The sequence below is a fragment of the Gracilinanus agilis genome, chromosome 1, assembly GCF_016433145.1.
Source record: "Gracilinanus agilis isolate LMUSP501 chromosome 1, AgileGrace, whole genome shotgun sequence".
NCBI classification, from domain to species: domain Eukaryota; kingdom Metazoa; phylum Chordata; class Mammalia; order Didelphimorphia; family Didelphidae; genus Gracilinanus; species Gracilinanus agilis.
This window is the reverse complement of record NC_058130.1, coordinates 656427586-656453373: the sequence shown is the minus strand read 5'-3', so window position 1 is coordinate 656453373 and position 25788 is coordinate 656427586. Positions and strand designations below refer to the sequence as shown.

At 33.6% G+C, this 25788-nt stretch overlaps 1 protein-coding gene across 1 annotated transcript in view; it reads left to right on the top strand.

Annotated features, from left to right (window-relative positions):
• CSMD3 (CUB and Sushi multiple domains 3) overlaps nucleotides 1-25788 on the top strand; it is a 1590968-nt gene that overhangs the window by 1401041 nt on the left and 164139 nt on the right. The window contains exons 38-40 of the mRNA XM_044684131.1: nucleotides 18157-18275; nucleotides 19980-20049; nucleotides 22783-22899. Of these exons, the coding sequence (XP_044540066.1) occupies nucleotides 18157-18275; nucleotides 19980-20049; nucleotides 22783-22899 (306 nt within the window). The remainder of the gene's footprint in view (nucleotides 1-18156; nucleotides 18276-19979; nucleotides 20050-22782; nucleotides 22900-25788) is intronic.

Genomic DNA, 25788 nt, shown 5'->3' with positions numbered 1-25788 from the left:
AGCTTTTGTTGTCTTCATTTTCAAGTTGAGGGAACTGAGGCAAACAGAGGTGAAGAGACTTCCCAGCGTCACACCATAAATAAGTGAGCTCAGATTTTCCTGACATCAGGCTGAGCACTCTATTCCTTTTAACAATAGCTTCCTCTTTTAGTTGTGTGGTTTATCATTTTCTTGATCAGAGTTTGGATGCTATCCAAGGAAAAAATATAGAGAATAGGTTCTAAAGGAGTCATCACTGAGGAAATACTATATTTTGGAAGAATGAAGAGTATGAGAAACCAGTAAAGAAGTAAAAGGCATAATTAGAGAATATACAGTATTGTAAAGTGGAAAGAACTCTGGATTTTGAGTAAGAGTATTATCATTCAAGTCCTTGGCCTTCTATTATCATGTGTAACCTCTAAAAAAGTAATTTCTTGACTTCAGTTTTCTTACTTGAAAAAAACAGAAGAGAGCTATGTAGTCCCCCAGTTCCTTTCAATTTCTAGATCTATGATCCTATGGGCCTAATATCTCTAGGGTCTAAGTAAATGACTGTATTCAAAAGGATGAAGAAAAGACAGAAGACAAATAATCTCAGAATGATCTCTATTACAAATGAAGAATTACATTTTAGGAATATTTAAGATATAAAGAGTTCTATTATTCTCCTCCAAATTGACTTCTATTCTCATGTAAGAATCTTTTTATCAAAGATTTACAGATAGCATATAAGATAGTAATATAACTGTGATATAATAATAATATTGACTTGATCTACCACTTACACTCACAAATATATAAATTATGTGGAAAATACGTATGCATATATGTATATATTTACATTTATCACTTCAAACTGTGAAGAAAGGAAAAACTGGCAAAATAAGTTAGTGGCTAATTTTTTTTAAATACCACACTTAATAGTCATTAAGTTTGATCACCTTCATTGAGGGGAATTCATTCTGTCATGAGAAAGACAACTCTTTCCTCATGGATAGATATATTTTTAGGAATTCTTCCTTAACTGTTCTCTTTTCTGGATCATCTACTCATCATTCTCCACAGACTGTTCCTTTAATACTTGAGGACCACTATCACTGTAGCTACTTTGTGCAGCTCTGAATATAGGAATAGAGTAAAAAATATAGTAAAGATAATTATGTACAAAAAGTTAAATGGGTTGCTTTATAGGTCAGTGATTAAAGGGCATAAACAAAGAAGAAATGAACATTGAGAATGGCTGAAAAAAACAAAACTCTGGCACAGGGCAGCTAAAGGGTCTACACTCCTTACTGTATGGCTCAGGGCAAGTTGGTTAACCCCAATTGCCTAGCCCTTACCCTAGCACTTTTACATAGAATTAATTCTAAGACAGAAGGTAAGAGTTTAAATAAAAAGAAATAAAAACTGTGGTATATGAAGATAATATTATATTACTATACAATAAGAATGACATATAAAGAATAAAAAGAATCTTTGGAAGTTTTTTTTTAATCAACTGATGTCAAGTGACATAAACAGAACCACAAAACAATGTATTCAATGACTAAAAACATGTAAATGAAGATGTCACTTAAATGAGTCAGAAATTGGAGTAATTTCAAAACCAGTAATATTGTCAGAAAAGAGAAAAATGAAATGCATCTTTCTCATGGCAAAGAAGCCAGAGAATGTTGTCAGAAATGGTCACTATCTCAGATATATTCGCTCAACTTCTTTTAATTCACAAGATTCAGTTAGGATATATTTGTACATGTTTGCGTGTGTGTGTGTGTGTGTGTTTCTATATGTATGTGTCTATTGTAAAGGTGGGGTAATTTCTAGAAACAATGAAGATATAAAAAAACAAAAAAGCATCAACAAAATGGCAGTTTAAGAATAATTTTTTATAAACCCTTTCCTTCCATTTTAGAATCAATACTGTGTATTTGTTCTAAGGCAGAAGAGTGGTAAGGGCTAGGTAGGCAATGGGGGTCAAGTGACTTGCCCAGGGTCACACAGTGTCTGAGACCAGATTTGAAACTAGGACCTCTTGTCTCTAGGCCTGGATCTCAATCCACTGAGCCACCCAGCTACCCCCAAGAATAAAATTTTTGATAAGAAAGATAAATTCAGTCATAAGAATCAGAGAAGTCTTTATGAGAGAAGTGATGTCCCCCAAGAAAGATTATCAGATAACTCAGATCTTGCCTTGGGAAAAAAATTTTAGTATATTATTTTTCCCATTCAATACTTATCCTACCCTTACTTATATTGTTAGCACAAATTATAATTTATCTCTTTTTCACCAGATTACAATCTCATTAAGGTCAGAGATAATGTGTCATTCATGTTTGTAGGCTTTCAAAAATGAACAAATAAATTAATAACTAAACATTCATAGATAATATACTATTTGGTATTTTTGAAAAAAACATCCCTGGGTGATTCTTCACCTTTTATAAGGAGACATATTTAATAAATTTATAGCAAAAGCAAATATTATATTATTTATACCTTTTCAAATCTGACCTCTGACATATAGTATCTATGTGACCTGGACAAGTTACTTAACCTCTGTTGCCTCAGTTTTCTTTACTCTAATATGGAGATGATAATGCAAATAATTTACAGGGTTGTTGTATCAAATGAGATAATATTTGTAAAATGTTTGGCACAATACCTGGCACACAGTAGGAACTGTATAAATGATTATTTCTGTCAAAATCTCTCCCCTTTTTCTCCTTTTCAAAGCCCGTTACTATATGTGAGTTAGCATGAAGCATATGAAGGACAAGGAAAATCCTTCATTTTTTCTCTTTTTACTGAGTATTCCATAGAATCCTTTGACTGAATATTATTGACATAATTCATCAAGAAGTCACATGAGGGGGCAGCTGGGTAGCTCAGTGGAGTGAGAGTCAGGCCTAGAGACAGGAGGTCCTAGGTTCAAACCCAGCCTCAGCCACTTCCCAGCTGTGTGACCCTGAGCAAGTCACTTGACCCCCATTGCCCACCCTTACCACTCTTCCAGCTATGAGACAATACACCGAAGTACAAGGGTTAAAAAAAAAAAAGAAGTCACATGAATTATTTTCTTTAGCTATTTCCTATTTCAAAATATTTTGAATGAGTGACAACTCTATCTGTTTTCCTTGAACTTTTACACATGGAGCCCATTCCAGAGAAAAAGAGGCTTGGAGTCTGGAAACTTGATTTCAAGAGCCAGGCCTGACCTGATATTTGTAAGGTGTGAGACACCAATCAAGTCACATAAATTTTCTAGATTTTCATTTCTACATTTTTAGGTAGAGAACATAGTTCTTGCTTCATATTGCTATAAGAATAAAATCAGATAACAGGGTAATGATGTGTAACTCTAAAAATCTCTATAATTGTAATATACTAAAACATAGTATTTAAACAGTACACATAATGCAGCTTTGAAAAATTCAATACAGTACAATAATATAGTTTCAGTAATGTGATCAATTAATTCTTAATGGACATTCTAAGCTCTTTAGATGTTAGTTTGGCTTCAATTTTAGAAATTTCAGAAGAAGGATCCAAAAGCAGAGGTGACATTCTCCATAGGATAACAAAACCTAAACTATAAAAACAAAAACACAATAAATGGAGTCTTCCCTCATCTGAGTTTTAGGAAAAGTTTTGTAATTTGGAACCTTACACTTCTTGTTCTAGAACAGAGAATTGTTCTGGGTATATGGATACTCTCAATTCCCAAATACTCATTAAATCCACAAATGCTACAAATCTCATAGCATCAGGGTTCATATACAATTCAGGCTATTCTTGAATAGCCTCAAGTTTCCTTCCTGCCCATTCACTTTATATTTAATCAATAGAAAATGTACTAAATATAATTCAGAATTTTAATATGATATAATACAATGAAATATCCAGTTATGAATATGAAAATAATATACTTTCTTCCATGTGGAGTTTAGTTGAAAATAAGTTAGTCAATAAGCATTTATTAAATACTTACCATGTACAAAAGATAGTACTAAGAGCTGGAGATACAGGGAAAGGTAAAAATATAGTCACTGCCCTTAAAGAGAAAAACAGTCACTTGTTCAGTGAGACCTCTAAGGAGAAACAATACCAGAAATTGTGAGTTGTCTCTGCCACAAATATATTGTATATCTTTGTTTCCTTGCTACTATAAATTTGAAGTCACCCTTTCCTATGGATTCTGGGTATATTTGTAGGAGATTATACCCCAGGTAAATGGGTGAAATGTTTTTTTGCTACTGATTTTGCCATTCTGTTTAATTAAATGTCTGTTAAAAGCTAATTGAATCTACTATCTGTTTATCTGGACTCTTTACCTATAGGATGGCTCTACAAATCTTTTGAACCTCAAAGTAGCAATAATTTTTTAAGAGAACTCACCCCTGATTTGGAATAAAAACTAGAAGTGTAGCTCAGAGAGAGGACTGTACAAAGTAGCCTTAAAGGGGAAGGGAAGTACATAAAGCAACTGAAAATAATCCACAGAATTGCAAAAGTCCTCTTGTGGACCTATGTGCAACCAATTAAAGGGCATCAGGAATCCAATTATTTCGTTTTATATAGTCTTAGATCCTAATACTAGAGAGTACATAGTTGTATTTTCCTTCAGCTTAAAGATATATAAAGGAACCTGATGTTACTTGGGTACAGTATCCTGCTAATACCAAACAAGGATGAAATCATGATTCATTTACTTAAAAGATAGCATAGTGATCGTTAATGGATTTGCTTTTAGGCTCACTATAAACTTGGTTTCTTCCTTTTGGCCAGTTAGATAATTGAGTATTCTTCCTGAAAAGCAGTAATGTTATTATGAGGTTAATCATGCTATATTTATACTAATTTCCTAGTACCTTATTCATGCATATGCAAAGAAAAACTTCAAGCAATATTAATTTTAGAAACACCTCTCCCAAATTATATATTTAATATGTGTCATTTGTAATGCCATTAACTCAAAAGAACTTACATAAAAATAGGAGTAATGGTGCTTCAAATATACTAAAATGAGTTATTACTCTTTAATGCTATGAAATTATAGGATATTTGCACTTAAAACTTTTAATGCAACCAAGTTTTATGTCATTTTATAACAGGTTGCTCTTCCCTACCAATTCAGACCAGACTAAATGTCACTTATTTATTGTAATGACTGAATATTGGATCAGCTCAACAAGACCACTGATTTTCCAGTGTGTTTTTTCCTACACTATTATTTTTCCTATCTTATTCCCCCTCTTCTTTTCTTTTTAACCTTTTGAACTGGTAGCATTGTTTCTGAAATCTATTGTTTCCTCAATAATATTTGGCTACCTTCATTTTGGCTCATAATACTAATGAGCTTTCAGTCTAAGAAGCTTTACACTTACCTGGCACAAGTTCCAAAATTTCTTCTATTCAGCACAAGCTTTCTTTTATTTTCTAATGTAGACCCACTTTGCAAGTTAAGGAACAAGAGTGTTTGAGATAAGAATCATAAATCAGAAGGAACTTTGAGCACTACAAAATCCAATTTTTCAGATCAAGAAAAGGAGACCATTTTATGACGTTGAATGGCTTGCCAAATGCCATACAACTACTAAGCAATAGAACTGTGATTGCCACCCAAATTTTCTGACTCCTAATCCTAAAGAATTCTTCTTCTCTTCTTTCTCCTTCTCTTCTTTCTCCTTCTCATCCTTCTCCTAGGAAGATTTTAAGGAACTTAGAATAGTGAAATGATACATTCCCTTCTGCAATAAGGAATACCCTCTCCACCATTCACAAAAATACTTAACAATGTTCCTTTGCCCTCACCACAGCAAATAGGATTCTCATTTGTTTTATTGATTAACGACTAACTTGATTATGTGCTGAGGATCAGAGAATTTAAAGTTGGAATGGACCTCTTTGGTCATTTAGTCCAATCCAACACCACCAAAGAAGTGTACATGGAAAACAGACTTGAAATATGAAGTTCACTTTTCCACAAAAACATTGTTATACATAATGGTTAGATTCAGGATTACTCCACAGATATCCAGTTAACTCAAAATCTATTGTAGTTTGAAATTCAAACAGATTTTAAAACAGTTAAATGACATGGAATATAGAATACAGGACTTTCTGGCACAAATCATGGTTGAAATACTGCTTACCTTACTTACTAGCTGTGTGACTGAGGAATTAAACTAACTTATCAGTTTCCTCATCTGTAAAATGAAGGTGGTAGACTTGAAGACCTCTAACATCCTTTCCAGTTCTAAATCTAGCATCCTGTGACTAACAACTTGGAAAATATGAGCTTTTTGTAAATTGATATTTCCAGAATATTTCCTCTTCACAAATTACTAACAGACTTATTTATAAATTGACTATTAAATTATGCAATTTTCTCAATCAATGAAGAAACATTCCTGAGTCAAGAGAACAAATTTATTCAAATACAAAAGTAATATAGTCTCTGTCCCCAGAGCAAGCTCCTTGCTTGCATTCCTATCTTACCTCTGGAGGCTTGTCCTTGTTCCCTATTTTTTGTTCTCTCCTTTTGAGTCATCTTTGATATAAAAAGCTGAAACAAAATATGAACTGAGTAGGAGAATCAAAGATCTAAACTTAGAAAGGATCTTCAAAGTCATCAAGTCACACAACTTCATTTTATAGTTTCAATTAAGTTATTTGCCAAGATTCAAACTCAGAACCTCTAATTTTCAATCTAATAAACTTCCTCTGCACCATGCTGCTTCTGCTTTTTCTCAATCATCCACAGTCATTGTTCCATTCTTTCCAAACAATAATCTTACTTATTGTTTACTTTACTCTTGATCCTAAAAGAGTTTTTTAAAGGTACATTTTCTTGTCAAAATAAGCTTATTCTGAGGTAAGACCTTCTGGCACTATTTTTATAAAATGGTGCCACTACCATGGGTTGGTCCTCAGTTACATTTCCCTGCTTCCATAGCCTGTACATGTCTTTTAAAAATCAAAACAGGCTGATGAATTCACTGTACAGTCAAATCAACTTTATTAGATACTTCTTCCTTTTCTTCTATAACTTTGTGTGTACTCTCGACTTTGTCAAAATTTTATAAGAATTTCTGGTCCTTCTTTGGTCAATTTCCTATATAGAATTTTAGATTAGGGGATACTGACTTTCCCCAAACTCTTTGAAATTACTTCTCCCAAACTCTACTGTCTTTATATAAATACATGAACCTTAATTTTAAATGTGAAAGGCAGCTAAGAGGCACAGTGGATTGAGTGTCTTGCCTGGGATCAGGAAGACTCATCTTCCTGAGTCTAAATTTGGCCTCATATCCTTACTGTATGTGACCTTGGGAAAGTCATTTAACTCAGTTTCCCCATCTGTAAAATGAACTTGAGAAGAAAATGGCCAACCACTCCAGTGTCTTTGTCAAGAAAACCCCAATTGGAGTCATGAAGAGTCAGACACAATTGAAATTACTGAACAAGTTCTATTAGATGTGAATTCTATGCTTGAACTATTTGAAGTTTAGAGTATAAAGAAAGAACATTATTTCTCCCTTTACTCAATGTTCTTTATGTTCAATGGTTTCCCAAATTACGAGTTGATATGTGATACTATATTAATCTAGGTTGCATGTGGTCGCCTTTATTTGACTGTGATCTCTTTAAGGGCAGTGACTATATTTTTACCTTTCCCTGTATCTCCAGCTCTTAGTACTATCTTTTGTACATGGTAAGTATTTAATAAATACTTATTGACTAACTTATTTTCAACTAAACTCCACATGGAAGAAAGTATATTATTTTCATATTCATAACTGGATATTTCTTTGTATTATATCATATTAAAATTCTGAATTATACTTAGTACATTTTCTATTGATTAAATATAAAGTGAATGGGCAGGAAGGAAACTTGAGGCTATTCAAGAATAGCCTGAATTGTATATGAACCCTGATGCTATGAGATTTGCAGCATTTGAGGATTTAATGAGTATTTGGGAGCTGAGAGCACCATACACCCCAAACAATTCTCTGTCCTAGGACAAAAAGTATAATGTTCTAAATTACAAATAAACTTCTCAGTTTTGCAAATGGCTTTGTGAGCTACTCTTTAAAGCCAGGTCAGTTTAGATAAGCTACTGAATAAAATAAAATTACTAAGATCTGGAGAGAATTAGACACATGCACATATATCCACACATCACAAATCTAAACATTTTCACTTTTGCTAAAATGTGCTTTAAAAATTGTTATGACATTCAAGGATTGTAATATCTTTAGTTGCACATTTTGAACAGCTTAAACGAGTTTAAGTTCTAATAGAAATATCTATTTGCAAATGTCATGTATTCTATTTTTAATTTGCAGGAATTAAACATTTAACTGTAGGTGTTAAATAGAAAGTATCCACTAACTTAAACAGACATTTCTCATTATGCCATGAAATTATTGGGAAAAGTATACAATTTCAAAATGAATGCTCTTTCCTAAAGCTCTGTGCATTACATAACATTAAAAATAATGTTAATGTGACTCAGCTTTAAATACTGGGTCATTGGTTCAGATATATATATATATATATATATATATATATATATATAATCTTTGTTTCCTCCTATAAACAAATAAACCTGGGAACCTCATCAGTAATAAAGCATTTTCTTAAAATATGTTAAAGAATATTGAGTATTGATGGGAAACTTAGAAGTTATTTCAGAACAATGATGTTTGGAATAAAATTTGAACAAATATAAAGAGTAACTTAGAACTTGCAACTATAATTGATCGGTAACATTTTCTGCTACAGAGTTATTGCTGCTTGAGCAGAGTTAGCAAAAAAATAGTGTGGTAGTTATAAATAAATGTTGAAAATGTGCAGAACTAAGAGTTTAGGTTTTTTTTTTCAGACCAGAATACAGGCAGAAATAATTCTACAATAGACTTGGCTCACTTTGATTTTATATACATACATATGGATCCATTTCTGTTTATCTCTGTCTCTAACAGCAGATTAATTAACTCAATCTCCATAAAGTGTTCATCTATAGAGAATTCCTGATTGACAATAACTTGATGTTATGCATTGTAACTTGTGTATACTAAAATTCTTCATGGCATTTGATGGTCACATTTAAGATTCTTACTGTTTGTTTCCAAGATACTTTGCGACCCATTTTCTTGTTGTTTTCTTAAGGGGAAAAAAAACAAAACAAAACAAAACTATGAGTTTTGGCCCTCATGAAGAGTGGCAAAGTCATCCACAAGGCTTTCTTTTTAATTCAATACTGAATCACTTTGTAGAATAAGACAAGTGGATAAATTTAGCTCTTATATCAACTATTAGATGGACATGTTTAAACTGTAGGTTCTTAAACAGCTACATTTTAGAAAACCTACTTTTAGAAAACATATGTACTTCCTTTGCTAAGCCAAAAGCCAAATAATTAGACTTGCTCATTTATCTCCTGTCCTTACTGAGGTAGTTGTATGACACCCCCATATAGAGTCAGGACTTGTTCATTTATCTCCTATCTTTACTAGGTAGTTGCACTGCAAACAGATCAGTTGACAAAGTTCATGTTTTCTGGAATAAACAATGTTAGTAGAGCAGAAGCAAATATGCAAGACTTCCCTTGAATCCAAATAGCATCATTACAATATGTTAAATCACAGGACTCTGTGTTCTCATCCAAGTGCAAGGTTACATCTTAGGGAATAGTAGTATACTCTATATAAGAAAATCAGCTCTGTAAGTATGAATGATTGCTAGACTGGCCTTACTAGTTAAAACAAGTATAAAGGACTTCATTCTGCAGGATTCCAGAAGACTGAAGGGTCTATATTAAAATACAATACAGATGGGCAGCTAGGTAACTCAGTGGATTGAAAGCCAGGCCTAGAAGTTGAGGTCCTGTTTTTAAATCTGGCCTCAAACACTTCATGGATCTGTGACCTTGGGCAAGGCTTAAGTGATTATTCCTATTGCCTAGCCCTTACCCTCTTCTGTCTCAGAACACCTAGTTAGAATTTTTGGTTCTAAGACATGAAGTAAAAGTTTATGTTTCAAAATAGCATATAGATCAAAAAGCTAGGGAAAAAACAGAAGAATGGATAAATGGATATACATGGATGGATGGGTAGCCAGGTAGCTAAGAAGATGTGTAGTCTGATGGTTTGGTAAATAGATAGTTGGGTAGAAAAATAATAAAGCTTAATTAGTATTCCTTGACCAAGTAAAAAAAGAACCATACACATAAATATCCACAAATTACTGGAAAACTTCCAAGGATTTCTATAATATGTACATTTCTTCCACTGATTCAAATCATAAATAAGATTATAAAATCCTTGAATTGGAAGGGGACCCATTTGCCTTTGAATACAACCCATCCCTGACTAAGGATTCCCTTTAAAATTACATCTGACATTAATTTATTTAAATATTGTTATATGACCTCTAGTGATGGGAAAACTCTATGCTAGGAAGGCAGCCCAGTCCACTTACACACAGTTCTATGTCAATCAATTAACAAATATTTAAGTACCTACTATATACTAGGCTAGTAATCCTAAGTGCTTAGTAATACAAGACAAGTGTCCATCTTAAAGGCACTTTCATTCTACTAGGAAAACAATATATTCACAAATAAGTATGGATATATGTGATATATGCACATATATGTAACACAACTCAATTTGTTACATTAATATAATGTGCATTGTATATTTTGTAATGTTACATATAATCAATAATCTCTTGTTACATTGTATTATTATAAAATTATCTATAATATTATTTATTAGATATTTATGCTATGTATATACATAGAAACATATAAATGTATGTAATACTAGCTTCAATTACAGATACCTACTATGTGATATGTTTATGAGGGAATATGACTCATAGGACAAAAGTCCAAGCTAATTTCTTTCCGAAGAGCTCCTTTAGGGAGAAAAACTCTGAAGAGACATTTTGTTAGAATCATTTTTAATTTATTTAATGAAGAGACTGTATCAAAAGAATTCCTAAGACACTTGAATTATTATCTTCATTAGAGGGCTATGGCAGCACCAGTGAAAGTGTTATATTCCATGTTGCCTGGGAGAGAGTGAATAACACACTGAAAGACTGCATTTTGAGTCAAAATAGCATATTTTGAGTCAAAATAGTATATTCAAAATAGAGATAGAGGGTTCAAATCCTATTTCTGTCTCTTAGTAATTGATCTGTTACATCATCTACCTTCTCTAAGTCTTTATTCTCATCTGTTGGAGATTGGACAAGATGACTTCTAATTTTAGTTTCAAGTCTATGATCCCTGCTTTTAATATATACAAGATAAATTAGAGATCAACTCAAAGGGAAGGCACTCAGGTTAAGGGAGAATGGGCAAGACTTCTTGCTGAAGTACATATGATACTTGAAGGCAGCTAGGGAAGCAAGGAAGGAGAAAGTGAAAATTCCAAGAATCATGAGATAAATTGTTTTGTTCACTACCCACAAGGAGATGAGTGTCCCCAAATTACCCAGTATATGAAGGGAAGTAAAGAGTAAAAAGAACTGGAAAGACAGGAATGGTCAAAGTTTTGAAAACTTTGAAAACCAAATAGAAGACTATAAGGGCTTGAACAACTCCACTGGGTCTGGAGTCAGGAAGATCACATTTCAAATCCAGCCTCAGACACTTATCTGTGTGACCTTGGAGAAAGAACTCTGTTTACCTCAGTTTTCTCAACTATAAAATGGAAGCAATAACAAAATTCATGTTTAATGTGAGGATCAAAAACTTTTGGCACAGTATTTGTCATGTAGCAGGAACTTTATAGATGCCTATTCACTTCTCTTTCCCCTCTAAATTTTGGCCCAATAATCCTTCTTTTGTAGTTACCATAACTCTACCATAGAATAAAGAGATCTAAAACTAGAAGGCAGGCCATCAGAGGCCTAGTCTAACTCTTTTAATTTACAGATAATGAGACCAAGGGAGTTGACGGGAGTTGCCTAAAGTCACAAGGATACTCCTGGTCAGAGGTTGGATTCAAAACCCAGTGAGAAACAAGGCAGCAATCCTACTTAATTAATCACAGAGTGTTTGGGAGTGGTGGCAAAAATCTCAAAAAGGCAGAGAAAAAAAAAACATGAAAATGGTACAAAGAGAACAAAGGATGGAGTGGTAAAGGAAGGCAGACATTATAGGGAAGAGGAGAAGAAGAAGTAGTGAGTATCATATAACCACATATTAAAGTTAAAAGAACTAGATAGCAAAGAGATAGAAGAGAGCTGGAGGATGAGGAAGGTTTTTGAGGTTTCATTTTTTATTTTTGGAGGGGAAATAAACCAACTACTTTCCCTGTCACCTCGGGGTTATTTCATTAACATGTCCAAATCATCTCAGTTATCAATAAAACTTCAAAGTCATTGTCCCAGAGTTATCAGAGCCTTTACGATGTTCTGCTGCTTTGGAACTGGGGAGGTCTGAAATTAATATATCCTGGGTCTAGATTTTTGACAAGCAGCATCTAGAAAGTTTCCCCTGCTTTGGCACATATTACCAGGATGAGAATTTTTGTTAATATAAAATAATTTATAAATTATGCTTTGATCTTCAGGACAATTTTTACTTTACTCTCAGGCTTCTCTTTGCAATTCTAATTCTTATTAAAGTTTACTTACTGATTAGAAGTGGGGGGAATATTGAGGAGGACCAGAACAAGATAACAATTTTAACACACAAAGAAAGGCAAAAACAATCCTGCTTTAAGGAGCTCACAATTTAATGAAGCAGACCACATATTAATAAATAAGTATATACAAGATATATATAGAGAGTAGATGGAACATTATCTCAGAAGTAAAAGGCACTTGAAGCAGCAGGGACTGGGAAGTCTCCTGAAGGACTGAATTTGATTTACCTTTAAAGAAATACAAGGAATCTAAGAGTTGTAGATGTTGAAAAGGCAAGCATTCCATGAATATAGGAAAGCCAGCATAAAGGCATATTAAACTGAAGACAGATCATCATGTCTAAGGAACATGCAGTGTGGCAAGATGTGAGAGTTGAGTGGAGAGTATTGCAATAATCCAGGCATAAGGTGATGAAGTTTTGCACCAGAGCTGTGACCCATCATCATAGGTCTTACTACCAATAGAACCATACCTACTCTTACTATGCAAAACTACCTTGTTAATCCTCCTTCCTCCACTGTGCAAGCTCCCAACCTCCTCTTTCTGAGCTAGACTTCAGCTACAGGGTACAATTATAAACTACCACCACCCAGGAATTCACAACACATACTTGCCACCCTGGTAAATTCCTGAGTCTGGGACATGTCCCTTAGAAGGCAAGCATTGTGCTCTAAGAGAATAGCTCATAAGCCCCTTTTTCCTTTTAGATGGAACAGAGTGAGTACTCTGTTGGATTAGACATGGACAAGTTATCTATCACAAATCCATTTTGTTCTTTTACCTGAATGCATCCCTCTTCTATACTTTCCTATTCCTGTCCAGTAAAATATCACTTTCTAGTCACACCATCAACATGATTCTCAGCCTTCTCACACCCTACATATGGAATTAGCTAAAAAATTCTTTCATTTCTTTCTTTTCAACATCTCTCAAGGGCCGCCTCCTCTTTACTGACCTGGCCACCATGCTAGGACAGACTTTCATTGTGTCTTGCCTAGATTATTGCAATATCCTTATAATTTATGTGTTATTTTAAGCCTCTCCTTTCTCCAGTTTATCTTTTATACGATTTGCAAAGTGATTTGCTTAAAGTAGAGGTCTCCTGTCATTGAGTCTACTTATTAACACTTAGAAGCTTCTAGTTCCAATAAGATCAAATACTATTTTAACTTTGTTTCATGCTTTAAATTTTCATTTTCTATGTGATTTAGAATAGAAATAATTATTTATACAGTGATATAAATATATATACATATATATATATACTCAAATAAATTTGTGATTTCGTCAAACTAGATATCATTCCAATAACACAGATTTTGACCCATGTATATGTGTCTATCCTTCATCATCTAAGTGCTTCTGAAAATTTCCTTTTGGAGGAAGAGTGACAGGGACTTAATCTTTTTTTTTATCTCATCATCAGTAAGGTTCCAGGAGTGGGTAAGGGTTAGAATACACAATTTAAAAATAATTTATAGAACTATGTGATTTTAGAAGTTTAGAGACCATTGGATTAGAAGACATTTCGATCTCCTGTAACTGTGACTGCTATAATTCAATGACTCAATCATTTAAGCTTAAGATTTAAAAATAAAAATAATGAGTTGGTAATTGACTCTTCACACCTGTGGTTGCACACAAACACACTTACAAATTTCTATGGAAAATTATAGAAGTTAGACCATATTATGTATCCAAATGGCTTAATTTAGCAATCCTATATCTTTAGACTGAGAAAGCTACAGAGGGGACTAAAAAAAATAGACAAGTGATGAGGTACCACCTCACACCTAGCAGACTGACCAATATGACAGTAAAAGAAAATAATAAATGTTGGAGTTGTGAATTGATCCAACCATTCTGGAAGACAATTTGGAACTATGCCCAGAAGGCTTTAAAAGACTGCCTGCCCTATGAACCAGCAATACCACTGCTGGGTTTGTACTCCAAAAAGATAATAGAGAAAAATTCATGTATAAAAATATTTATAGCCATGCTCTTTGTGTTGGCAAAAAACTGGAAAATGAGGGGGGTTCTCCCAATTGGGGAATGGCTAAACAAATTGTGGTATCTGATAATGATGGAATATTATTGTGCTGAAAGGAATGATGAACTGGAGGAATTCCATGTGATTGGAAAGACCTCCAGGAATTGATGCAGAGTGAAAGAAGCAAACCAAGAGAACATTGTACACAGAGACTGATACATTATGGCACAATCAAATGTAATAGACTTTTCTACCAGTAGCAGTGCAATGATCCAGGACAATCCAGAGAAACTTATGAGAAAGAACACTATCCATATCCAGAGAAAGAACTGTGGGAGCAGAAATGCAGAAGAAAAACATATGATCAATCACATGGTTTGATGGGCATATAATTGGGGTTTGGATGTTAAAAGATCACTCTACTGCAAATATAAATAATATGAAAATAGGTTTTGTACAATGATACATGTATAAATCAGTGGAACTGCCTGTCAGCTCTGGGAGTGGGGAGGAAACAGGGGGAAATCATAAATCATGTAAGCATGGAAAAATATTCTAAAGAAAAAAAGTACACCAATGAACTAATAATTAATTTATGAAATTATGACATGGGTAGGTATGCCCAGTTTTTTGGGTACTCACTGGGAAAGACCATGATTGGCAATGACAAATGAGGTGACAACACTTTAATTAGGCATGGAGGTTGTAGAAGAAACAAACAGCACAAAAGGTACCAAGACAAATGATGAAAAGGGTACAGAAGCAGATGGCTTGGGGACAGTGGATGGAAAGGGGAAGGAAGGAAGGCAATAATGGGGAAAAGAATGGAGAGGGGCAAGAGGTTGTTTCTCACTCATGTAACCATGGATTACAGGTGGGAACACTGAGCAGTATGGACCTGATGGAGATAAAAGAGTGGTCAGGGGGCTGGAGTTTGTAGTCTCATTTTCATAGGGATTTTTTGGGAAACAGGCCAACACTATCTGTATCATTTTGGGGTTAATCTGTTAACATATTCATATCATTTCAGAATTGTCAGCAAAACTTTAAAGTTAATATCCTCATCCTCTCAAAATTATCAGCACCCTTTAATGATCTGCTGGTCTTTACTGTAGAGGTCTGAAATTTATCTGGCATTTATATATCATAGGACCCAAAAGTCCTGACAGCAGTGGCTAGTTGGCTTTCCCAGTCAGCACATATTATCAGGATGTGATTTTTGGTTACTATGTGATACAATTTACATATTGTGCTCCTTCGATATCCAGGGTGTTTTATACATGACTCCCAGGTTCCGCTTTGCAATCTTCCTTTTATTACCTGTTGGAATCTATCCAGCAGCTCCAGTTTCTAGAAAGGTGCATGGTGTAGGTGAGAAAGAATGAAGCTGGGAACCATCTGTCAGTCAGCTCATGACTGCTCCAAAAGCCTCTGAGGCTTTCTTTATTTTATACCAGTTTCTTACAAAGCACAGTTGAAATTACTGAATTACATCATGATTGGCATATAGCTTACAAGAAATTTCTCTCATGAAGATTATGCCCAGATGAGACAAGGGCAAGGTTAAAATTTGAGACTTAACTTTATCTAATATTCTATTTTAGTACACGCTTCCATACTTCAAAAGAGATATGTTGAAAAAAAAAGCCTTTGATATTGTGGGATGTGTTTTAGTCCTGGGAAAGTACCTAAATGAGCATGGAGTTTGTCTGGCCTGCCTACAGTGTCCTTGGAAAGGATACAGAGCAGCTTCTGCTAATTTCTGCTTTTTTTAGCTTGGGGAAAAATTGCTAACTCCTTAACTGCTGGTTTACTACACGATACTTAAAGGCTTTCTAGAAAACTTAAGGTTATCCTAGAAGATTAAATTGATATATTTTCAATAATAAAAGGAGCCTCAGGGAGGGGTCTAGATTTTTATCTCAGATATGCCATCTACCATCTGACTTCAACCTTTCAGGTCAAAGGAGTCAATATATGGTCCTGCGGACTATATTAACCTTGATGGGGTCCATATAAAAATATCTATTAAAGACCTTATTTCTCTCGGTGGCTTCTGACAATTACCCCTTTATACTGGCTACTTATAAACCTTCTAAATTGAATGAAGGTGGAGAGAAAGAATGGTCAAGGAGACCAGAAAATGATACAACTTTAATACAACCAGGCTTTGATTACTCTAATAGCAAACAAGTCTGTGAATAAACATTATATGTTCAAACCCCAGGCAAAGTGTTGCAGGTAATTAATTAAAATCATATTGGTACAAATCTTTTTTATGTATTTTAATCTGAATTGAAGAGTGACAAAGACTTTCAAATAATTCTAAAATCATGTATAAAGGAGGAAGGACTGATGTACTTTCTAAGAAAATAAAGAGTTCTGTCTCTGGGACAGATTATATAAACACAGAAAATGCTAACTGCATTCTTCCTTTTATTATTTCATCTTCTATGATAATGATTTGATTTCTAAAACAGATTATTTCAAATGTCCAAGTTTCTGCCTTTTGCCATTTGGCAGTGAATGACAGTATCTCAACTCCTGATGCTAAGGATTTGATAAAATGAATAAAATTTGATGGCTACAAAACTCAACACATTATAGTGATTTGGAAATAGTATATAAAGGGGGCTTTCAATGATGAACATGACACATAATTTTTAGCTGGTAATAGTTTCCCTTAATGTGTCCCAAATTCTCATTTGATTTCTTCCCCAAAGTACCATTAGAAAAAATTGAGTCAAATAATAAATGTTTATGTGTTTTCTTGGGATATAAAGTTCTTAATAGTCTGTATCAACATGTATCTACATGATTTAAAAAGAAATGTTTTAGCTAAAATTAAGCCATGTTTTGATGCCCTAAATGATTTGCTGCACTGAAACCATTCATGAAAACCTTGAATTCAGTTTTTTTGCTTTTCTATGTTGAAAAATCTCCTGCCCAAACCTTTCTTTTCTTTTTTATAAATTGTAGCAGTATTACGAGCAGTTCTCTGACCTCTATCTCAGACCTATGAATGAATCTAAGAAGTGGGGGGAAATTGCAGACGTGAAGAGAACAACTTCTAGCCTCTCTGACTGAAGTCTGTTTCAAGAAAAAAAAATATCAATATATTTCTACATTTCTAAAAAAGGAAAATATGGAAATATTTCTATTAAATTAAAATTTTATCATACGATAGAGATATACATTAGAATGTAACTTAAAAATGTCTATATACAACCCCATTGCATGTCAAACTCCTGGAAAAGGAGGGTTTTTTTTGACACTTTAGCTCCTAAATAGATGTGCATTGTTACTATTTTTTTCTCTGTAGTAAATTAAGTTCATATCACATTAAAATGTAATGTATAATTTAAAAATATTTAAACAAATAGTGAATCCTCTTCACTGATGCTCTAAATGATTTGATTTCAAAATTTATTCTATATGGTATCATATTCAGCAATAATAACAGAAGTATGATCACTTGAACATGACTGGTAACTTTCTTTAATTTTTCTCAGCAATTGGCTTAGATTCTTGTCCTGAACCACAGACTCCAAGCAGTGGAATAAAAATTGGAGACCGATATATGGTTGGTGATGTGGTGTCCTTTCAGTGTGATCAAGGATATTCCCTTCAGGTAAGCCAAATTAGAGAAATGTAGTGTTAATCTGCATGTTCCATTCTATTAATCAATATGGTCAATAGTTGATTAACAGTTGATGAGAAATTGTGTATTATCTGAGAAAATCAGGAGCCCTCTTTTCCCACAGACCACCTAGTTATAGTCTAATTAAATCAAGAGTAAATTTAGACTTGGAGGTGAGGAAATGTGAATGTTAAAGTATGTGAATGCCTATTTTGGCCTCATGCCAAAACAAAATCAAATGATTTCCAGATTCTTTGGTAATTTTATTGATGTTTGGTTTTTGTAATATAATTATGTATGATCATATATATTTGCATATGAATATGTTTACATACACATGTATATGTCTACGTAGTTATTCCAAGACTCTTAACAAGTGTTTTTAAGCAAAAAATATACTTCTGAGGGGGCAGCTGGGTAGCTCAGTGGAGTGAGAGTCAGGCCTAGAGACAGGAGGTCCTAGGTTCAAACCCGGCCTCAGCCACTTCCCAGCTGTGTGACCCTGGGCAAGTCACTTGACCTCCATTGCCCACCCTTACCACTCTTCCACCTATGAGACAATACACCGAAGTTAAGGGTTTAAAAAATATATACTTCTGAATTTGAATTAACAATATTCTTAACATATTCATGTCCCCCCCCAAATAAAAATTATTCTTCTCTAAAGTTGGATTCCCCCGCAAAAAGGAACAACTTTAATTATTTAGCTTTGTTCAATGGACAATTATTTTTTTCACTAGGATAAATTGTTCGCAAAATATGTTAAAGAACTTAATTTATAAAATAATATATGATTTTCAAAAATATTGAATTTATTTTGCATAGGTCAGAGGTTCTGTATGTTCTGTATATTATGAGAAGGATAATGTGAAGTGTATCATTGGAGGCTCTCAAAAAGCTACAGTATTTTTCACTCAGTGGAAATATTGCTGTGAAACAACCATTATACAAATGGGGAAAAACTGGAAGACTCCTTAGGAAGTAGTTTATTCAAAAGATCTCTGTAGAAGGAAATCTTTAAAATTAATACCATACCATAAAACAGTAGAGATAAGTTAAATTAGATATTCTTTCATTTTTCTTCAAATTTATTTGCTAAATAAGAAAAAAATCACTTTATTTAATTTCATGAATTTTACTTGCATTCATAAGCCTACCTTATTTTGATTAAAGAAGTAATCATTTATAATGTAAATTTCCTCAAATGTAAATTATAAAAATAGTAACATGATCCTTCCACTCGTATATTTTGTCGAATAATTTTTATTGTATATAAAAATAAGAAAACATACCAGAGAAAACATTTTAATTTCTACTCTTTTTAAAATCTTTACTTTATCCACAAGCATTTACTTCAATGTACTATACGTTTGTGATATGGAGTGTTAAGTTAGTATAGCAAAAAGCAGTCATGCAAGGGTTTAAGCATCCTGCCCCATAGGAGTTAACAATTTAATGGGGGGAGGGGGGAGGGGGATAAAAATGCAAATAACTAAGCATATACAAGCTAGAGAAAGTGTAAATGGAAAGTGATGGAATGAATGTTGGAGCATTGGGAAGGAAAAGAGAAGAAAAAAAGGGCCTTCTGAAAATGGTAGAACTTTTAGCATTTTAACAGAATTCTAAAGTAATTCTAGATTTAGATTCTAGCTCTTGATGGCTCCTTTTGCTGAACTAAATTGCTTGTATTTTTAGGGTCATTCTCACATTACCTGTATGCCTGGACCTGTAAGAAGGTGGAATTATCCTATTCCAATTTGTTTAGGTAAGTCTAATGACTAATTTCTTTCTCAGCTTATTAAATTGAATTATTTATAGTTGATGATTTTATTTTTCATATATCCAGCCCTGGAGATAAGGGAATGGGAGCAATCTGAGAAATTCATGATCTTTCGCAAGTGGGAAAAAGGGTCTTATCTCTGTAACAAGTTCTAAAACATACTTTGACTGTTTCCCCGTACTCCTGCAATTTACTATAAACCCAGGGCTTCTTTATTAGTTGAGAATAGGGTGTCAGTTGAGAAAAAGTTATCAATTTCAAAAAGATAGTCCATTTAGAAAAGGACATCAATTCTTTCTCTCCATCTGTCTGTCTGTCTCTCTAATGATTGTTTTGTAAGATGAAAGAGAGAAGCCTCATGTCTTATTAAAATGGTTTCTTTTTGGATTCCTCTTTTCTGTCAACCTGTGGAAGCACAGGAGGCTCAAATAAAATAATAAAACACCCTCAATGTTTTCTCTGGGCCTCAATATTTACACGTTTTTATGGTTCTGGAGTACTTAACTTCTGAGCTGACTCCAAGAATAGGTGTAAAAGGATAAGTATTTATATGGCACCAGTTGTGTGCAAGGTGTGCTATGTGCTTTATAAATATTATCTAATAAGGAGTTAAAGACCCCTATGTCCCAAGCATTATACCATGTGTACTTTGTAATTATCTCAATTTCAGCCTTACAATAACTCTACAAGGTAGGTACTATCATTATCCCCATTTTACAATGAGGAAACTGGCAAGTAGAAGGTGAGTTTCCCAGTCACACAATTATCTGAGGCTGGATTTGAATTCAGGTCTCAGATTTCAGGCCCAGCCCTCTATCCATTCCACTACCTAACTGCCTAATAACTCAAATCACCATATAACTAAGTTTTTTCCCCCAAAAAGAGAATTATAGCTTTTGTCATTCCCCTTATGTTTCTGACCCCATTGACATTCATTTAAATGTTCTCTACCTTGTCTTTCCTCTCTATGATCTGAAACTGGAAAGGACCTCAAGAGTTCATCTAATTAAAACTCTTCATTTCATAAAATAATAAAACTGAATCACAAAGAGGCTAAGTAATTTCCCCAACAGAATAGTGGTAGTCACCGTTGTAAGTGACTGTGGCAGAATTCAAATTAGGTCCTCTGTGGGGTGATAGTAGACAAAAAGTGAAAAAAGAGCCACCCAACTCTTATTTTATTTTGCTTATACTTTTTTTTTATTTTTTGCCAAGAAAAATGATTTTTGAACTGGAAAGGAGATGAGTAAAGCAGCTAAAAAGGAGCTGCATTCAAGTTGAATAGGAAGATAGGAATTGAGCATCTTGAGTCAGATGGTGTTAAAGCTGGTGGGGGATAAGGACAGTTGGTAGCACAATGGATCAAGTGTCAAGCCTGGAGTCTGGAGGACCTGGGTTTAAATGTGACATCAGACACTTTCCAGCTCTGTGACTTTGGGCAAATCACTTCCCAGACTGCCTTACCTTTACCGCTCTTCTGTCTTAGAATTGATACTAGGACAGAAGTTAAGAGATTAAAAAGTAAAGAAAAATGATAGTATTTGATATACTTTTGTATAGCATTTTAAGATTTACAAAGCACTCGAAAAATATTATCTAGATCTAACAAAATTCCTCATGTTTAATGATTGAGATGTCTTTACCATTTATTAAAAATTATCATTATGTAAAGAATGTAGTAACAAAGAAAATATGTCCCTTTTAGAACTACTTTTTTGAACCTCCAATATTTCCCATTAAAATTAAACATTGACATCCATCTTCCATCAACAAATCAAGAAATTAAATTTTAAAATGAACTGTAAATAAATATCAAAGATTACTTTAGCTCCAGAAGAGATTATTTAAATAGCTTTAAATAATTAAACAAGTATTTATTAATCACCTACTATGTGCTAGGCTTCGCTAATTGATTGCTAGACTCTTTGGAGATATGCAAAGAAGGAAATAATTTCTACTTCCAATGATTTTATTTATTCTCTGTGGAGGGAGAAAACAAGGAATTTTGTTCAATTGTCTTGCATGAGTAATTATCAGAATAGTTAATATTTATTATTGTGGTTATGTCACATACATTTATACCTATATGAATACAAGTAAACTTAAATTTTGAAACAGACACCATTGATGCCCGTTAATTCTTTATTCCCAAGAAAAACCAGTAGTAGTTTTTCCTGCCCCTATAATTATTTTGAACTTCACTATTCTGTTGACCAGTTAGTTTGCTGTAGAGATAAGATGAATAGAGGATATACACATTATGAAAAGATAGCAGAATTCTGCTATATTTGATGTTCAGTTTTTTCACAAGAACAAAAAAAAAGTGATGTTTGTGATAAATCTCTTGCTAAATCTTATTTACTTAAGGCTAATATTATTGGTCTGGTGTTAGCCTAAATAATTTCTGCTTTGAAATCATTAAGCATGTTATTTTAGCATTTAAGAAGTGGGATCACAGACAGCTTATACTTCCTGTGTATTATGAGGGGGTGGGGAATTCCCTATTGTCTTCAAAGTCACATTCAAGGTATGTTTATATTACAAATTTCATTAGAGTACAAACTAGTCTATTTTTATTCTTTCTGAAGGTGCTGTACATATTTTTAATACCTAATAACTAGGTTAAGACTGCGAATAAGAAATAATTTTTATCATATTTTATTTAGCCTGGGATTCCATAATTTTAATACTTCCTAATATAACTCTGTTATTTTACAGCTCAGTGTGGTGGTTCTATGTCAGATTTCAGTGGAGTGATCCTAAGTCCTGGATTTCCTGGAAACTATCCCAGCAGTTTAGATTGCACATGGACCATAAAATTGCCTATAGGTTTTGGTATGTAACCTTAAGAATATGTCAACTACCTTTCATTTTATTTTTCCAGAAGTGAAACAGATTACTCTAATATGCTAATATTAATCAATAATATCTCAGCCTATAACAATTCAAGCATTATGTATATATGTATACATATGAATGGATGAATGAATAAAAAAGCATTTATTAACGTTATTACTGTGTGATAGGCATCATTTGATGGCAAAGTGAAACAATCCCTCCTCTAGAAGAGCTTACTAGAAAGACAATTTAGACAGAGAAGGCACAGTATCCAGGGAAGAGAGTTTTTTAGGAGGTATCACAGTAATGAGTTTATCCATAGGGCAGTTGTTGAGCATGCAGAAACAATTGTATTATTGATTTGATTTCTGTGCCCAGAGTGACAAGTAGAAGGAATGAGAACAGAGAGCCTCCCAAGGTGGCAGGGCAGATGGCAAGATGACCTGTATGGACTGCTAGATGAGATTTGAAACAAGATCTGTTTTGGGGACAGCTAGATAGAAAGAAGTAGGTAAATTTGCACTCTTATTTAACTAAAGGAGACAACACAGCCTCAGGGTGTAAGCTAAAAAGGTGAGCATATTCATTTCCCCTGGGACTAGGGACTTGTTTTTCTGGAGTTATGATCTGAGGTGGACAGAAATGAGCCAATGATATATACCAGTAAAATAGTAAAAAATGACCCAGGTAAATAACTCGATGAGATGTGAAGCACAGTCTCACCTTCATCTGGAACAAGCTAGAGTGGACTCACTCTTTCTTATTACAGTTCTTTATTTGGACTCATAGAGAGAAACAGAAAAGTGAAGCAACTAATAAAATTAAAGCAAATGAAAAGTCACCAGTTTTCAACTCATGGGAAAAAACCAACTATAAACTTTCTTTTTATTTATGCAGATACTTGTTGAGATGTTCTACTTCACTTTCCATATGAAGGCACAATGACAATTAGCAATTTTCAACAAATGACTCAATGTATTTTTTCCTTACAGCTTTCATCTACACTACATCATTTATTGTTTACTTCCTTTACTGTAACTTAGTTACTTAAATAGGTATTAAGAAAATTAGGGAAGAGGTGCACATTTCCAAAAAATTCATTGATCATTACTAGATGAAAGAAAACAAATAACATTTTGGGTAATAATGTGAAAGCACTCTTACTGTATTGAAATGAATACAGTCTTTTAAAGATTTTAATGTACTGCCTAAACTACAGAAAAGAACACCTTGAAAACAAAGCTATGTCCTCTGAAAATCACAGAACTAAAAACCTCATTATTTAATAGTTTTTTCTATCCAATAACGGAAGAAAATCTTTTTCGGAATAGTGAGATCTTCATGACTAGAAGTAATAAAGCAGATGTTCAATGGACTTCTCTTTCTCTCAGAGGTGTTGTAGAAGGGATCTATATATTGAGAAACAGGTTATTTTTAAGCTTATTATTTCTAAGCATCTATGTTGAGTTGATAAAATACTTAGCATGACTTTTTCACCAAACCCCATAAGATTATAATGAAAGAGCATCTCCTGGAGTTTGAAAAAAGTATGTCTGGAACAAAAGAAAAGAAACATTATATACTATGTCCTATGGACACTAACACATTTTAGGAATTTATAACAGGCTCTTACAGGTTCATTCTGTGATTCTGTGGCTAGAAATACAAATAAAAATTTCAAAATATTAAATAAACAATTTAATACCAGATTCTTTATAAATTAGTGAAAGAAGGATATGCCTGACAAAGGATCATAATTCTTATATTCTTTCATTAACCACTCAGACACATTTATTCTTATATATTATTTTAAATGGTTTAAATAGAATGGGTTTTTTCAATATCATTAACAGCAAAACCAATTAAAATGCATTTTAAATTACTTTTATATTGCCTTTTAACAGACATTTAGTATATATATATATGTGTATATATATATATATATATATACACACACACACACACACACATACACATTTGGGATAAAACAGATTATTTCAGGATAAAAACCACCCTATTCTGTTTTGGGGATTATTTTCTTTGGAAAAAAACATAACTTTTTTATTACTCTGATTATATTATATATACTATAATATGTCTCAAATATAGCTATTTGAATTTATTATATGAATATAACATTCATATTTTTCTTTTGTATTTTAGAAAGGCAAAAATTTAAGACCAATATTATCTAACTTAGCTTTCTTAAATAATTTTTAAAATAAAAATGAATTTGCCTGAAATTAAATAAAGCACATAACATTTCAAAATCATAAAATGTGACTAGTATTTAAATTTTGAAAAGCATTCTCACCTACGTTTTTTCTATCAAAATTTTATTTCAGTTAATAGGGTATTCATCATCATATATTTTGTTTCATTTTACATATTGAAAAAATGAATGGATATTAAACTATTCCTACTCTTAGATATGGGTGGCAGTTAAAAAATGTAATATTACTTAATTTAGTCTTGTCTTTTAAAGTTTCCTTTGTAACTTACAATTTGCACCTGTGAAATATATATTCTATGCCAATTAAACATAGCAAAATGGTTATAATCAACAATCACCTACTGGTGCTGGGTCTGGCTTGCCCTAGCGCCTTCGGCATTCCCAGTGAGCTGCTGCTGTTGTGATCCTGCAGCTCCTTATGTGTAACCTTAAGGGCGGCGCCTCCTGATTGCACCTGCTCTGGGCCACGTGTGCCAGGTGGGCGCTACTTTTCTCTTTGCTCGCCACGCTCTGACCTCGCTGCTATCTAGGGTGCTCGCCTTCGCGCAGGGCCTCGGTTGCTGAGGCCCAGCAAGTCCGCAGCGCAGCTGCCCCTGCCCGCACCAAGGAGGTGCCAGACTCCTTCCTGGAATTTCTTCCTGAAAGCCTGGTTT